Raw genomic sequence first — 15,116 nt, 5'->3', positions numbered from 1 at the left:
CGCTCGTCCAAAGGCCCCGCACAAGTGAGACCCTGACCTGCCTTTGGCTTCGCTTTTTTCGACAACTTTCCATGTTCCTTTTTTTTCATTTCTTATTTTAATTACATGGAGGTCTTCGAGGCGAGTGAAATACCTGTAGGTCGTTACCCTAACAGTGCTGTGGGGCCTTGGGGACACTGCCTGCAGCGAGCCCCCACCGGCCCGTCGTGGGGAGAGGGGTGGCCAGAGGGCCCAAAGCCACCTCGTGGTGCCCAGCTTGAGGGGAGAGAGCCCGAGGGCCCCCCGGAGGGTGCTGCTGGCAGGGCACAGGCCAGGCAGCCCCCGGATCCATGCCCGCGTGTCCCCGCAGCTCTGCCGTGGACGCTCTGCAGGCCGTGCTCCTTCGGGGCGGCAACGAGGAGGTGGTGCAGCGCATGGAGCTGGAGGGAGGCTGGCGGCTGCTCGGGACCTCGGCGGGGCACGAGGAGGGGGTCGCCCGGCTGGCCAGGTTCAGTTCGGGCCACGTTTGGGGCACGTGGGAGGCTACCGGAGGCGGCCGTGGGGTCCGGCTGTGTTGCCGATTTGGGGGCAGGGGGCGGGGGGCGGGGGCCTTTATGGAGGCCTGGTGAGGTGACCGAGGAGGGCTTGGCGGCCGGATGGGAGGCAGGGGCAGCCCTCACGTCCGCGTGGGAGTTGGCTTGTGGGGAGCTGCGGGGCAGGCCGAGGCCCCGGCACTCACACTGTGCGGCTGGCCCCCTTCCCTAGCGCCATGGCCAAGTTTGCCGGCCCCCGGCTGCCCCTGGTGATGAAGGAGCTCGTGTGCACACAGAGCAGCGCGTATGAGATCCAGCGGGTCACCTCCACGGGATTCCTGGCCGAGGTAGCGGCCTGCCGCGGGGCCTGGGGGGCGGGGGACGCCCAGTGGGGGGAGGCCTCGGCTGTGCCGGCCGTGCCAGGCCCCCCGCGGGGACAGGCCCTCCGCCTGGGCCCCAAGCCTCCCTTGGCAGCCCCCCTGTGGCTGACCGTGCCAAAAACCTGCCCAAAACGTGCCCGGGGTCAGGAGGCGGAGCGAACAGGGCCTCTGCCCATCCGACTGGGCCAGGGTGGGGACAGGCCCCTGGGGTCAGAGGCGGGGGGCGGTCACAGCTCCTCTGCCTCCAGCTGCTCAGCAGCAGCGTCGCGGACGACCTCCTGCTGCTGGAGCCCCTGCTGCACAACTTGGCGGCCCGGCAGAAGGACCCGTGTGCCAGCGTGCGGCGGCTGGTGCTCCGAGGCCTGGCCAACATTGCTTCCGGCTCCCCGGACAAGGTGGGCGGTGGGCACGGGCGTGGCCCAGTGGGTGGCACCATGGGGGCAGGGCTCCGCGCCCTGGGGACACAGCTGAGGGCGCCCCCCTCCCCCACCAGGTGCGGGCCCACGGCCCCCAGCTCCTGACAGCTGTGATCGGCGGGCTGGACGACAGGGACGACCCTCACAGCCTGGTGGCCCTGGAGGCCATGGTGGGCCTTGCAAGGCTGTTGGACCTGGCGGAGCCCCAGGACCTGCGCCCCTTGCTGCTGCATGTCGCCATCCGTATCCGGCCCTTCTTCGACAGCGTAGGCTGGCCCGGGCATGGGGGCACCGAGAGGCCTGGCCGCACCCCCCGCCCCGAGCCTCGAGCCCCGGCTCTACCCTGCTCCACCCTGCTCCCTGGGCCCCGCCCCCGCAGACCCTCTGGCGTGCAGGGCCGGGGTCCTGGCCTCGAGCTGCCCCAGCGCCCCCTGGCACGGCCCCCGTCTCGTGAGGGCTCGTTCCTTCCCGCCCCAGGTGCCCAAGACACAGGGACGAGGAGGGTGGCGCAGGGAAGGGGCCCGAGGCCGCACTGGCTGACCCCGGCCCCTCCACCCCCACCCGCCAGGAGAAGATGGAGCTCCGTTCCGCCTCCATCCGCCTCTTCGGGCACCTGAACAAGGCCTGCCACGGGGGCTGTGCGGACACGTTCCTGGAGCAGGTGGTTGGCGGGCTGGTGCCCCTGCTGCTGCACCTGCGGGACCCCCAGGCCCCCGTGACCAGCGTGAGTCTCCAAAGGGCACGGGTGGGCCAGGCCCGGCTCACGCAGGGGGGCTCACCGGATGTCCCACAGGCCTGCAGGTTCGCCCTGCGCATGAGCGGCCCCAACCTCAAGTGTGAGCAGCTGGCGGCCGCCCTGCAGCAGCACCTCCAGGACGGGCGGGGCCTGCACTTCGGAGAGTTCCTCAACTGCACCTGCAAGCTCCTGGTGAGGCCCGCAGCCTGGGGGGCGGGGCGGGGCGGGGCGGGGCGGGGCGGGCCTGCCCGGGCTCACGGCCTCTCTGCAGATGCACCACTTCCCAGACCTGCTGGGCCGCCTGGTGAGCACCAGCCTGTTCTACTTCAAGAGCAGCTGGGAGGATGTCCGCGCTGCCGCCCCCATGCTCACAGGTGAGCGGCGCCCCTCGGGCCCCTTCTACCTGCGCTGGACCCCGCCCCCGCCCCGCCCCTGACCCCGCCCCTGCCCACAGGGTTCCTGGTGCTGCACGTGGAGGCCGAGCACCGGCCACAGGTGGACCTGGAGCAGCTCACGACAGGTGAGCCCCGGGCACGTCCCCGCCCCCACCCCCCAACCTGTCGGGCTGCATGGGGCCTCACTGACCTGTGGGCACCGGGGGGACTAAGTGATTTTCCTGGATTTCAAGGATTTTTCCCCTGTCACTGGTGACCTCATCGTCTCTAGTAATTCACGGAAACTTCTTAACTGTTCCAAAAGAGCTTAAAAAACACTAAAAAAGGAAAAACTATCTTTCCGTTGGCTCCCAGGCGCTCCCGGCAGAGGCCTGTCTTAGGAGGGCGGTGGGCGGGTGGCCCCCGCACAGGGCGGGAGGGGGGGTGCACCATGGGGTCCTGGCCCCCCAGGCGCGGTGCACCGGGCGAGGATGGGCGCAGCGCGAGCTGAGGCTGGGTGGCGGGGTGTTGGCAGGGGCCCCGGGCTCAGGCCGCTCTCCAGAGGGCGCGCAGGCAGTCCGTGGCAGCGGCCCCCTGCCCCCCTGCCCCCCAGCGCTCCAGCTGCTGCTCAAGGACCCAGCCCCCCTGGTGCGCATGAAGGCTGCCGAGACGCTGGGCCGCCTGGTGAAGTTCGCCTGAGGCTCCCACAGCAGCACCATCCCTACAAGCAGCAGGGGCCTGGGCCTGAACCCCAAGATGGGGCCCTGAGGGGCCCCCTGCCGGAGACGGAGCGGGGAGCTGCCGGCGCCCCTGCCACGAGTCGAACGCCTGCCCTTCTGGAGGAGGCCGCTGGAGGCCACTGTGGGGGGCGGGGGGGCAAGCTGCTGTACCCCCCACTCCCGTCTCCAATAAAGCCATTGGCTCCTCAGCAGGTGGCTTGGGAGTGCAAGGACCTAGCCTATCCGTGGGGGGCAGGGCAGCCGGGAGCCGCTGCACCCCGTTTAGGAAGGCCCCACGCTGTGGGAGGGCCGCTGGTCAGGAACCCCGAATCAAGGTCACACCAGCAGCCGGCGGGGAACACCTGTATTGAGGGTCCTGAGCACGCGTGCGCCGCACCCCACCCCCCCCCGCCCCCCGGCGGACACCGGGCGGCCTAGGTGAAGAGGCGGACGGTGCCGTCGGCCCCCGAGGAGAAGACCCATGGCTGGGTGGGGTGGAAGGCCACGTCCAGGACCCCCAGGTCTCGGGTCAGCACGTGTCCCCGCAGCACCTTCACCGGCACCAGCAGCGGGTTCTGCAGCAGGTCACTGTGGGGGAGGGGAGCAGAGGGCCTCAGAGTGGGGGGTGGGGGGCGGGACCCCCAGCTGGGCAGGGCACACAGGGCTCAGCACTCACTTGTACACCATCCCGTGGCAGACGATGATGCTCCCGTCGTCGGAGCCGGACGCGAACAGTGGGTACCGGGTGTGGAAGGCCACGGCCCTGAGGGCCTTCTTGTGGTGTCTGGAGAGCAGGGGCTCAGTGAGGGCAGGGGAGGGCAGGGGAGGGCCCGCCGGCAGCCGCTCCCCCCGCCACTCACCTCAGCACCCTGTACGGCTCACAGGAAAGGTCCAGGTCGAACCACACGAGCTTGCTGTCGTAGCTGCCGCAGATGACATTGTCCCCTGGGGGCAGACGGGGCGGTGGGGACCTGCGGGGCGCACGCTCCCCTGCCCCCCTGCCCCCGCCCACCCTCACCTGCAGGGCGCACGCTCCCCTGCCCCCCTGCCCCCGCCCACCCTCACCTGCGGGGCGCACGCTCCCCTGCCCCCCGCCCCCGCCCGCCCTCACCTGCGGGGTGCACCGCCAGGCTGGACACCCACTTGCAGTTTGGCCTTAGCTTCTTGGTGAGCTCCTGGCGCAGCAGGTGGTAAAGGCGGATGCTGCGCTGGGAAGCCACCAGCAGGAAGGGCCGCAGGGGGTGGAAGGCCACGCGCTGCACCTGTCCGTGGCTACGGCGGAAGGGGCTCTGGCTGCGGTGCCGGCTTAGCTGGTGGATCAGCACCTGCGTGTGGCCCGCGGTGGCCAGCACCACGGCCAGGTAGTCCCCACGTCCATGCCAGGTCACCTGTGTCACCGGCTGCAGGAGCAACACTGGCTCAGCTGGGCCCTCCCCTGCCCCTCCATCCTAACCCACACCCCCAGCGGCCCCCACCCCACACCTTCCCGTGGCAGATGCGCAGCCTCAGGCCCGCCTGGCGCTCGTCCTCCGAGGCCTCCAGCCAGCGGGCGGGCTGCACCGCGGGCTCCTCGGGCGGGATGAAGGCACTCAGCAGCTGGTCCGTGCCGCTCACCACCAGCCGGTCCCCCAGGGCCGGGTTCAGCAGCAGCACCGAGTCCTCTCTGCGGGCCGAGTGACACACAGGCCCTCAGGCTCCGGTCTGCGCCCACGGCCCCCAGTCCCCCCGGGCTGCCCACTTACACTGCCACGGCCACCAGGCTCACGGTGGGGCAAGGGTTCCAGGCAACGCTCCTCACCACACCCCCCACGGGCACGGTCCTCATGCAGCGGGCAGTGGCCACCTCCCAGAGCCGCACCGAGCCATCGTCGGAGCCTGGAAGCAGCAAACAAGGCCCTCTCCAGCTGCGGGGCGCCCCCCAGCCCAGCAGCCCCCCACCCAAGCTGGGAATGCCCCGCCCCAGGCTCACCTGAAGCCAGCCACTGGCCATCCGGGGAGACACTAAGGCAGCGGACAAGGTCGCTGTGGCCCCTGTAGACCTACGGAGGAGAGGCACTGAGGCGACAGACCCCCACCCCGAGGCTCCCCCCGGCCAGGGGCTCCCCCATCTGCTTACCAGGGCCTGGCACGTGGGGAAAGGCTGCAAGTCCCGCGGCCGGGGCAGTTTCGGGATGAGGTCTTCAGGGTCCACATTCACCTGGGACAGGTGAGCACGAGGTCACCCCGCCCCATGTCCTGCGCACAACCCCCCGCCCGGCGCACTGCTCCCCCCCGCACACACACCCTCATCTTGCGCTGCCGCGGGCACAGATAGAGGTCGAGGCAGCGCTCGAAACGCTCCTGGATGAAGCGGCCGTACGCGGGCACGGCCCGCAGGCTGGGGAACTTGTGCGGCAAGAAGTGGAGCTTCCTCTCGCCCGGCTCCTGCTGCTGCCACGCCAGACGCTGCGGGGACAGGGGTGAGCTGGGGCGCGGGGCCAGCCACGGGGGCCCAGACCCCACGCGGTGCAAGGCCCACCTCCTCTTCACTGGGCAGGTACTCGGGAGGCGGGTTGTAGGACTCCGCGTGGCCGGGCAGGGCCAGCTTGGGCGCGGGCACGTGCATCTTGTGCCGGCCCAGCACAGCGTCAGGGTCCTCCTGCGCCCAGAGGTCGTAGAAGCTAGGGGTGCGGTCCCGGGGCCGGTGAGGCTGGATCCAGCCCATCTTGATGGCGTGCACCATGCGAGAGACCTGCAAGGCCAGGGCAGGTCAGTGCGCGTGGGGACGCGGGAGCGAACTCCGGACGCAGATGGCACCTACCTTCTCCTTCTCCACCAGGGACGGGATGAAGCTGCGCTTGTCGGCAGGTCGGTTGGTCACTGGGTGGATCATCAGGTCCCCGCTGAAGAAGTCCACAGCCGGCTGGGGGCACAAGCAGACGTGAGGGCCAGGACCCTGCAGCTGAGCCCCACACCCAGGGCGAGCTGCTGCCACCTACCTCGTACGGATCGAAGCTCCCGTCCCCAAACTGGCCCCGCTGCAGCCGCCGCACCAGGGCCACCTGCTCGTCGGTCAGCCGCACATCATGCCCTGTCATCCGGTCCTGCACCGTGCGCCTGGGGGGCCGGCCGCCCATCAGAGGCAAGCTCGAAGCCCCCCCGCCCCGCCCCACCGGCCCCATCCGAGCCTGCTTACCAGTAATCAGGGTTGTCCATCTTGTCCAGAAACTGGTCCAGCTCGTCACGGGTCCGCAGGGGCTTGTAGATGCGCCTGCCATCCAGATCATAGCCCACGTGGGGGAAGTCAGTGTACCACTCCAGGGGCACATTGCCCACCGTGTTCCGGATGTCCTGGGGCAGCAAGCCAGCGTGTCAGCATCGGGCACCCCCCATGCCCACCCCTCCCTCCAAGCTCCCCAAGAGTCACAGGCAAGGGCGGGGGGGAACCAGCAAGAGCAAATGGATGGGCCTCGAGGCTGGTGGGACGGGACCCGGGCACCCTGAGACATGCCCTCTCCCTGGGGTGTGACGTGGCATGGCGGCCGGTGCTGTCCCCCCCCCCCAACAACTGGCCCTCAGAGGCGCCGGAGCTGTACCTTCACATTTTCCACTGAAGTGGTGCCAACCCCAGAGCCTCCCCCCTGGATTCCTTGGCCAGGACTCTGGGCAGCCACAGACAAGGGTGACCTCATCGCCCATGGGCTCCCTCCCCTGGTGGGGGCCTTAGGCAAAAATGGGTAGCCACAGGCAGGGACTCAGAGAAGACCCCGCCAACCCACTCCAAGGGGAGGTAGAAGCCACTGCGTTCTGCCCTGCAGGCGTTCGAGGACCCCCCTCAGCCCTCCCTGGTCCTGCCCCCCACCCCAGAGCAGCCACATTCCTGGACACACATTCCTGGTCGAGGCCCCGGCCAGCCACCACCCTCCCTCCGCCCAGCACAGAGACTGCTGCCCAGGCGGCCGCTTCCTGAACAGTGGCCACAGGGGGAGGGGCCCAGATGAGACTGAGCACAGCGGGGAGCCTGAGGGCCCCTTGCAGGAGCACAGGACCCCCTGGGCTCTGCCCATCTGCACCTGCCTGCCCCAGTCCTGCCAACTTTCATGCTCCCAGCAGGCCCGTCCTCCGGGGACACCCCCTGTGCCCCTGCCCTTCCTTCTCTGCACATGAGTGGGGGGCCACCCCTGAACTGGACAGACCCTGGAGCATGCAACAAGGGGATGGGGAGGCTGCCCCAGAGCAGGGTCTCAGGCAGAGAGCGCAGCGTGGGCCAGAGCTGGAGGGTATGACTGACACCAGGAGGCTGCGCCACCCGGGGACCCCACGCACAACTCGCGCTGGGGGGCAGCCTGGGACGGTGGGGTGAACTCCAGCCCCCTGGGCTCTGTGCCCCCTCCCCACTCTGCCTGGCACAAAAGGCCCAAGTGTACACAGGAGAGGGAGAGAGAGAGACAAACAGGGTGTGGCCCAGCACCAGCGCCAGGGCATCTGAGTTAACTTGCTCACGCAGGGGGAGAAGACCTGCCTGGGTCACGAGTCCCACCTCACCCTCCTGCCCCCTGCGGAGGCAGAGGGAGAGGGCTGCACAGCCCCGGCACCCGCCGAGGGGATCCCCACTTCCCCACAGCCCCCAGAGACAGCGAGATGCTGCAGGCTCCTTCGGCGTGGCGCGAGAAGGCAGAGGGACGAGGGCCCCTGCTCTGTGCGGCCTCCGGGGGCTGGGAGGCGGGGAGGAGGGCGGGCCGGCGCGGGGGAGGGGCCGCCGCCACTATAAAGGCCCGGCCCGCGGCCCCTCTCCAGCCCGGGACGCACACGTGCGCGCGGCGCCGCAGCCGCCACCGCGGGCCCCCGAGACCCGCGCCTCCCCGGCCCCCGGGCGGCCGCGCGGCTGGCGGCATGCGCTGTGCAAGGCGGAGCTGACGGCGCGCCCGCCGGCCCCATGTCCTTCGCCATGCTGCGCTCGGCGCCGCCCGGCCGCTACCTGTACCCCGAGGTGAGCCCGCTGTCGGAGGACGAGGACCGCGGCAGCGAGAGCTCGGGCTCCGACGAGAAGCCCTGCCGCGTGCACGCAGCGCGCTGCGGCCTCCAGGGCACCCGGAGGCGGGCCGGGGGCAGGCGGGCGGGGGGCGGCGCCCCGGGGCCCGGTGGGCGGCCGGGCCGAGAGCCCCGGCAGCGGCACACAGCGAACGCGCGCGAGCGGGACCGCACCAACAGCGTGAACACGGCCTTCACGGCCCTGCGCACGCTCATCCCCACGGAGCCGGCCGACCGCAAGCTCTCCAAGATCGAGACGCTGCGCCTGGCCTCCAGCTACATCTCGCACCTGGGCAACGTGCTGCTGGTGGGCGAGGCCTGCGGCGACGGGCAGCCGTGCCACTCGGGGCCTGCCTTCTTCCACGCGGCGCGCCCGGGCAGCCCCCCGCCGCCGCCCCCACCGCCCCCCACCCGCGACGGCGAGAACGCCCAGCCCAAACAGATCTGTACCTTCTGCCTCAGCAACCAGAGAAAGTTGGTGAGTGTCGCCCACGGGGCATCCACGGAAAGAGGCGAGGAGGATGTGGCGGCCTCTGCCTCCATACCACCCCAGCCACCCACACCTGCTGGGCAGAGAACGGGGCCAGAGGCCGGCAGAGCAACCCCCCCCTCCCACCAGCAGCACCTGTGATCCAGTGCGCCCAGGGGTCCAGGAGGGGAGGAGCATAAGAAGGCCCCGCTGGAGCAGGCAGGGCTGGGCCTTCCCTGGGCCTTCTCCCCTCGAGTCCCCGGGGACACAGGTGCCCATGGGGACCGAACAGAGCCAGCCAGGGCTACGTGGGAGTCTGGGAAGCAGGGAAGACACCAAACTGGAAGAGGCTGGGGGACCAGACCAGGATTGGTTCAAGAAACTCTGGCCCCCCAACCCTGTCCCCAAAGGAAGGGGACTCGCCCGCCACCCCCCCCATCTGTTTGCCCTGTCAAAGCCCCTGCCACCGGCCCCAGGCCTATTGGGCACCTGCTAGCCCTCCCGTGGCCCTGCCCCAAGCCCCCAGGGCTGCCCACTCAGACCCCCGGGCGGCTGTGGGCTCTGCAGACAGGAGGCTGGCGGGAGATGTGGGGGCTGGGGGAGAGGGCCACGTTGCGGGAGCGCTGGCCGGCTGTGATTTACAGCCCCTGCCGTGCTTGGTGGCACCGGAAAAGCAGGGTGAGCAGGGAGAAAATGCGGCGCGGCTTTTCCCGATCCCCATTTCCTCTCCAGACAGCACGCGTGAGCTCCTGGGGCCTGAACATCTGGGAAATTTAATTTTACAATTTCGGCTGTGCAGCAGTGTACTCTCCTCCCCAAACTGCACGGGGAAGCCGGGGTGAGCGTGGAAGGGGGTGCTTTCAGCACCCGCCACCTGAGACAGCACCCAGTGGGGAAGGCCAGAGGCGCGGGCTGGCGCTGGGTCTGTGGCCAGGCCCTGACACTGCCCCCTCCCCTCTGCAGAGCAAGGACCGAGACAGAAAGACTACGATTCGGAGCTAGAGGTGGACGCCGCTGGGCTATCCACAGGGAGCCCCCGTGGACCTGACTCGGGCACAGGCCTCCTGTGAGGGCGCCCAGCAAGCCAGCCCCGCCTCCGGCTACAGTGGGGCCGACGGACAGACAAGCGTGCAGGAGTCTGCACTGGCCCAGCAGGCCCAGGCCCACCGGAACCTTCTGTGCTGGCTTCCTACCTGGGTTTTCTTCTGGTCACTACGTGCTGGCATCTTGTGTCTTTGATATGATAATATAAAGTCTGGAAACTTTGTATAATTAAAAGCAAAACAGTATCGTCCAACCGTGGAAGCACACAGTTCTCTTGAACGGTTCAGAATCCAGCCTGAGCCCAGCCCCCGTGGTGCTCTCGGAGAGCTCACTGCTCCCACCTTCGGTGCTCCCTGGGCCAGAGGCACCACTTCTCAGGGAAGGCCTCCACCCTCCAGGGGCTGGGCCACCCCTCCCAGGCCTGAGGCAGAGGGTGGCACCTCCTCCTGGCCTGAGGGGCTGAAGGAGACCGGTGAGGGACAGGAAAGGACAGAGGGAGCCCACTGCCACGCAGCAGGGGACCGGCCAGTCCGGTCTCCTCTCCAAGGGCCTGCCCGGCACCCAGGCGTCCCTGAAGGGGTGAGGAGGGCAGAGCTCACAGCACCATCATGCCAAGCCTCAGGGCGTCAGCCTTTGCCTAGAGACCCAAGAAGCAGACGCTTGGGGGAGGTGGAGTGAGGGGCGCTGCCCGGCACAGCAGGTTTCCAAGCCTGGGTGGGCCTAAGGGTCCAGGCCAGATGGCAGCCACCTGCATTCACCCCTGGGCCCCCAAAAGGGCTATGGGTCCCACCCCTGCTGGGGTGCCCTGGCCCCCCCACCCCTACGAGCTGTAAGAGGAGAGGCGCTCCATGACCCCTGCCCCCTGGCCCTGCGCTCAGCCGCCTGCAGCAGTGCTCACACGGGAAGGAGGGAACCCCGGCTGCCTACTGCTCTGCCCCACCCAGCTCCTCCAAAGGCCCCACCTGCTCGTGAGGAGGGCAATTTCAGGCCCCCGCTCCAAGCTCTGCACAGCTGGCTGACCATTAAAATCCTGCAGGTGACAATTACGGTTTAGCGGCTTGAGCTCGGCTGGCACAGCACAGAAGAAAGGCAGGGGGTGGCCCTCTGTGAGCCACCTCCCCACCCCCCCCACACACCCCCTGCTGGTCAGGCAGGCCAGCAGCCTGACTTCCGGCCAGACCGGGTAGGGAATGGCCGAGGGCGCCAGGTGCTGGCCCTGGGCCCCCCCCAGCCCTCAGCACAGGCTCCAGGGCCCCCACTGACACCCTCCTGGGCCCCCAGGGAGAGGCCAGGTGCCGAGGCCCACGTGGGCACCCCAACAGGGCAGGGCCAGAGCTGCCCCCCTCCTCTGCACAGAGGGGCTCCGGGGAACTGCGAAGCAGGAAGCGGTGGTGTAATTTTGGAGGAAACTCTCAAAGCCAGAGCCATTAAGGGCCAGAGGGGGGGCTGTGTCCACCGTGATAGAAATATAACAGGATAAAAAGACGCCACGGCAGGTTCCATTCAGAAAGAAACCCAACCCCAAATTTCCTTTCCCTAATCCTGCAGGAGCCTACAGCTGGCCAGAAGAAGGAGGGAGAGGGCAAGCCCCCGCCCCGCCCGCCTGCCCGGAGACGTGGGGGTCCAGATGGGGGCTGAGGAAGGCCCTGGGGGAGGTGTCCGGGGGAGGCAGGTGCACCCCAGGGCCTCTGTGCCTGCCTCCCCTGCCTCACTGGTTACGGGGTGACGTTCTATGGGGAGGGTCCGTGGCCCACCTGCCCCTCACCTACTGTAACCACATTGCCACAGCTAAGCCTGGGTGGGGGATGCAAACCTCCCTTACGAAGCCCCCCGCCCAGATGACGAGCACCCGAGTGGGCACCGACCTTATGGTCACGGAGCAATGCGGCAAGAGACAGAATGGGGAGCACGTCCGGCATGAGGCCAGAGGGGAGTGCAGAGGAAGGGACAGCCCCTGGGGCCCCAGGACTGAGGGGGTGTCAGGAGACCCCTGCAGGGCATGCTGCCAGTCTGGGAGGCTGGTAGGAGAGGACCCCGGGGACCCAGCCCATCGGGGCACGGTGTGCACGGGCCAAGTTCTCCGCTGCCGGGCCTGTGACTCCCAACAGTGGCTGCAGCTTGGCCGACTCAGGCCTGGGCAGAGGGCCCGGTGCTCCCTGAGCTGCTCGGTAGCAGCACGGCGGCGGTGAGGGCCTGGCCCGCCAGCCAACAGGAGGGAGCGGAGGGGGCGGGGGAGGAGCACTCCGTCACCCTCCACTGCTCCAGAAATTCAAACCAGACTGGGGGTGGCGGGCTGGCCCGAGCCCGGCGGCCCCACTTGAGTCCACTCGGCTCCTCACAGCCGCTGGGCCGGGGGTGGCAGGTGCTCCCTGCCCACTTCAGGCCCCGCTTCCTTCCCAGAATGCTGGCCTTGCCTTCCGCCAGGAGGGACAAAGACCCAGGGCTCCCCCGTGTGTACACCCCAGAGGCAGCTGGAAAGGAGGGGCCGGGCCCGCGCCCTGGGCCAGCCGCCGCCGCCTCTGTGGGCCAAGCTGGGCTGGAAACACTCTGATGGGCCCCGGCTGTCAGCTCCCTGTCCCCGGCCTGGGGAATGAGCTGCCGGCGGCACCACATGATTCATCACCAGGCCCGAGCCCGCAGGCCAGCCGGCCCCCACCCTGCTCAGCACCTGTGGGCTGCCAGGAAGCACATGTGACCCTGTGGGGGCAAGCACCCCCCGACCCCTCCAGGTCAGGCGCCGAGCTTGGAGGCGCGGGCTGAGGACACAGACACCCCCCATGCTCTCCTGGGGGGCCACTCTGCCCCAAGGACAAGCCTCTGGGATGGGGCCAGCAGGGGTCCCCCACCCCCCAGACTGCACCGGACATAAGCAGCAAGCAACAACTGGCTGATGTGTCGGCTGGGATTTTTCCGCTCTCGACGAGCCCCTCCCCTCCCCCTCCCCAAAGTGGCTGCAGCTGTCAGGACCGCAGATTGGAACTGCAGGTACGGCGCTGGCCTGCTGCCCACCTCCCTCCCGTGTCTGTCTGCGAGGGAGGAAGCCGGCCCACCTCTGGAATCCTTCACTCTCTCCTCGTTCTGCCTCTCCCACCTGTCCCCTGGGAGCGTGGGGTCAGCCGCCCTCGCTCAGGCTCTCTCTTTTCCCTTGCCCCTCTCCGATTACAATGCCGGCAGTGTTCGCTCAGCCCCCTGCACGAAGCTCCCGCCTGTCTCCGAGCGCCACTCAGCCTTCCTGAGCCTCAGCCTCTCCTCGATCCTCCACCGTGTTTAATCTCTGTCACAGGACCGGGCAGGGGGAGGCTGGGCCGTGTGCCCCAGGCTCACCTGCTGCATCTGAACCCAAAGAAGGTTCCAGCAGGATGAGTACTGGTTCACAGACCAAAGGGGAGAAAGCCAGGTCCTACTTGGCCTCTTCCTGCCTCACAGGCCAAAGCCAGGTGAGGAGACTCCAGCAGGAGACCGGGCCAAAAGCAGAGGCCATGGACCAGCTGGATGGGCCAGGGGGACCAAGTGGGGAGCTCGGAGCCACCTTCCCAAACCTCCTCCATCAGACCGCCATTTCCACTTGCTGACTCAGGTAGCAGGACACCTCTGCGGCAGCCGGCCCAGACACCACCACCTCCCTCTGTCCATCCCTCTCGGAAGTGCCGCCAGCCAGGCCCAGCGGAGCCTCCCAGGTGTGCGGGCCCAGGACCCCTCTGAGACCACTGCTTGGCCCCCCACCAATCCCTCCATGGCTTGGAGGTAGCAAGTCCACCCTCCATGGGGTCCATGGGAAGGGGAGGGTGCACCGAGGCTGCCCTAGCTCCCAGGCCCTCAGATCCCTGGCCCCCACCCACCCTGGGGGTCCCCTGACTCTGCAGTCCTGGGTGCGGGCACAGGCTCATGGCCCCCCTGCGGAGTGGAAGAGACCTGTTCTGAGACCCACACTTCAAACACAGAGCTGCTGCTGCTTGAGTTGGGCCTGGCCCCAGCTCTGCACACCTGCCCGCATCCCCATGCCCAGTGCTCCAGAATCTCACTCTGGAGGACTCACCTCAGCCCCTGCCTGTGGCCCCGTCCCCAGCCCACTCTGCAGTCCCCTCACCCACCTTCCTACAGAACTTGCCCCACTACCAGCCACACCTCCAGCCCCAGGGCAAGCCCTCCTCCCTCAGGAGGCCCCTGTCCCCGCACTCTCCCACCGCCCTGCGTGGCTGGGTTCCTACTGCCAAGGAAACGCTCCCAGTGGGCACACGAAGCAAGCTAGAGCCTCACCACCCACGTGCCCCAGCACCGAGAGACCGTGCTCTGTCCCAGAACGCGCACGATGCCCCTTTTCCACCACTGCACCCCCCCGACCCCCCCTGCCCTCCCCAGGGGGAGCCCTCTCTCCCGACTAGGGAGGAGCCCCAGGCCAGCACAGCGCAGGGGTGCAGCACTGGCAGGAGGAGGGCGTGCCTCCTGCCCCAAGCGCCGCAGGCCTGGCTCAGAGGTGGAGCCCCACAGCGGCACCGAGGGGCACTGTGCGGTCACAGGCGCCACGCCCACGGCGCCCCGCGGCCACCTGCAAGGCCGTGGGTCAGGCCAGTGGGAAGGGACAGACTCGCAGGCCGGCTGTGGGGGTGGAAGGCCCACACGAGCAGGCTGAGCGCCTGAGCGCCCGGCGCTCTCCACAAACAGCTCGAAACCCGAGCCGACAGGCTCCCGCTGACGCAAGCGCTCTGAGTGCGCGGGCGGCCAGGATGGGCGGGGCGGCGGCCCCGGGAGGAGCGGGAGGCCGCCAGCACTGGAGGCAGCTGCCGGTTCAGTAGCTGGGAGAAGCCATTAACGGCCGTTTGGCGAGAGAGCAGAGGGGATCGCGGGCTCTGGATACAGACGGGCCTGGGCCGTCCCTGCGGGATCCCAAGTTACCGCGAGGCCAGGGCGCCGTGGCGCCGGCCAGGGCCGCAGCGCCGCCCCCTGCCCCCAGCAGAGGTCCTGCAGGGGACAGGAGGGTGTCGGGCCCAGGGGTTCAGCGACTTGCAGGACGGGGGAGGATGCCTCCCAGCCTCTGTGGCCAGAGTTCATAGCCACCCCTCACCTCTCACCTCCTGCCGGCCTCAGTTTCTCCCAGCTGCTTGAAACAAAGAGGGGCGGGAGGCTGTGAAGGCTGCCAGCCCCCTCCCCCCACCCCGCCCCACCTCCCCGGGGTCCGGAGGCTGGATGAGATCACGTCTGTGAGGTGCCGGTGCCGTGGGAGAGGAGTGGGGTGGACACAGCCTGCGGCTGCTCAGGACTCCCTCCGCCCCAGGACCCCCGCCAGACCCAGCAGCACATCCAGGGGACCTGGGCCCCAGTGCAGCTTGGGATGTGAATTTGGGGACTGAGAAGGGCAAATGTATGGGAACAGGGCCCAGAATACCCACGAAGGTAGAATGTCACTCATCAGTCAACGTCTGGGATGGGGGGTTCCCCAAAGCCAGGCCCAGCAGAGG

General features: G+C 68.9%; 3 protein-coding genes across 31 annotated transcripts in view; 2 read left to right on the top strand and 1 right to left on the bottom strand.

Moving 5' to 3' along the window:
- The window catches only part of MROH1 (maestro heat like repeat family member 1), a 69,764-nt gene extending 66,418 nt beyond the window's left edge, over positions 1–3,346 (top strand). For 19 of the 25 annotated variants that reach the window (XM_064587689.1, XM_064587683.1, XM_064587686.1 and 16 more), the window contains 8 exons: positions 350–487; positions 745–859; positions 1,141–1,287; positions 1,386–1,574; positions 1,877–2,236; positions 2,316–2,418; positions 2,499–2,564; positions 3,032–3,346. In XM_064587689.1, coding sequence (XP_064443759.1) covers positions 350–487; positions 745–859; positions 1,141–1,287; positions 1,386–1,574; positions 1,877–2,236; positions 2,316–2,418; positions 2,499–2,564; positions 3,032–3,117 — 1,204 coding nt within the window. In that variant the 3' untranslated portion in view covers positions 3,118–3,346. Of the gene's footprint in view, positions 1–349; positions 614–744; positions 860–1,140; positions 1,288–1,385; positions 1,575–1,876; positions 2,237–2,315; positions 2,419–2,498; positions 2,565–3,031 lie in introns of those variants that run through there. The other 6 variants (XM_064587695.1, XM_064587701.1, XM_064587700.1 and 3 more) reach the window with 4 other exon arrangements.
- Positions 1–15,116, bottom strand: part of BOP1 (BOP1 ribosomal biogenesis factor) — a 32,301-nt gene that overhangs the window by 3,406 nt on the left and 13,779 nt on the right. Inside the window, exons 4-16 of one of the 2 annotated variants that reach the window (XM_045895694.3) lie at positions 6,313–6,467; positions 6,116–6,233; positions 5,938–6,039; positions 5,656–5,868; positions 5,421–5,582; positions 5,254–5,334; positions 5,107–5,176; positions 4,880–5,012; positions 4,620–4,800; positions 4,249–4,537; positions 3,998–4,082; positions 3,814–3,921; positions 75–3,725 (exon numbers count right to left, since the gene is read on the bottom strand). In XM_045895694.3, the coding sequence (XP_045751650.1) occupies positions 3,572–3,725; positions 3,814–3,921; positions 3,998–4,082; positions 4,249–4,537; positions 4,620–4,800; positions 4,880–5,012; positions 5,107–5,176; positions 5,254–5,334; positions 5,421–5,582; positions 5,656–5,868; positions 5,938–6,039; positions 6,116–6,233; positions 6,313–6,467 (1,851 nt within the window). In that variant the 3' untranslated portion in view covers positions 75–3,571. Of the gene's footprint in view, positions 1–74; positions 3,726–3,813; positions 3,922–3,997; positions 4,083–4,248; positions 4,538–4,619; positions 4,801–4,879; positions 5,013–5,106; positions 5,177–5,253; positions 5,335–5,420; positions 5,583–5,655; positions 5,869–5,937; positions 6,040–6,115; positions 6,234–6,312; positions 6,468–15,116 lie in introns of those variants that run through there. The other variant, XM_064587709.1, reaches the window with a different exon arrangement.
- On the top strand, positions 6,463–9,913 carry SCX (scleraxis bHLH transcription factor). Of its 4 annotated transcripts, XR_006794171.3 has the most exons (3): positions 6,463–8,625; positions 9,349–9,454; positions 9,580–9,913. XR_006794171.3 is itself a non-coding variant. In XM_045895695.3 (2 exons), exons 1-2 carry the CDS (start codon positions 8,053–8,055, stop codon positions 9,616–9,618), a joined length of 612 nt encoding a protein of 203 aa, XP_045751651.1. In that variant the 5' UTR covers positions 6,463–8,052; the 3' UTR covers positions 9,619–9,913. The 4 variants fall into 4 exon arrangements, 2 of the variants coding, with proteins under 2 accessions (XP_045751651.1, XP_064443782.1); XR_010410465.1 differs by having other exon boundaries at positions 6,463–9,454; positions 9,580–9,597; XM_045895695.3 differs by lacking the exon at positions 9,349–9,454.

The sequence above is a fragment of the Mirounga angustirostris genome, unplaced genomic scaffold (genome assembly GCF_029215605.1).
Source record: "Mirounga angustirostris isolate CCGP_5_RB_7025 unplaced genomic scaffold, mMirAng1.0.hap1 SCAF_4, whole genome shotgun sequence".
Lineage (NCBI taxonomy): Eukaryota > Metazoa > Chordata > Mammalia > Carnivora > Phocidae > Mirounga > Mirounga angustirostris.
Note: the sequence above shows the minus strand (reverse complement) of the source record. Positions and strands in the feature narration are given on the sequence as shown.

Bases quoted from the DNA above. Each gene is read 5' to 3' on its own strand.
- SCX (XM_064587712.1), top strand. From the start codon at position 8,053: ATGTCCTTCGCCATGCTGCGCTCGGCGCCGCCCGGCCGCTACCTGTAC. The intron at 8,626-9,348 runs GTGAGTGTCGCC...TTTCCTCTCCAG, and splicing joins TCAGCAACCAGAGAAAGTTG to ACAGCACGCGTGAGCTCCTG.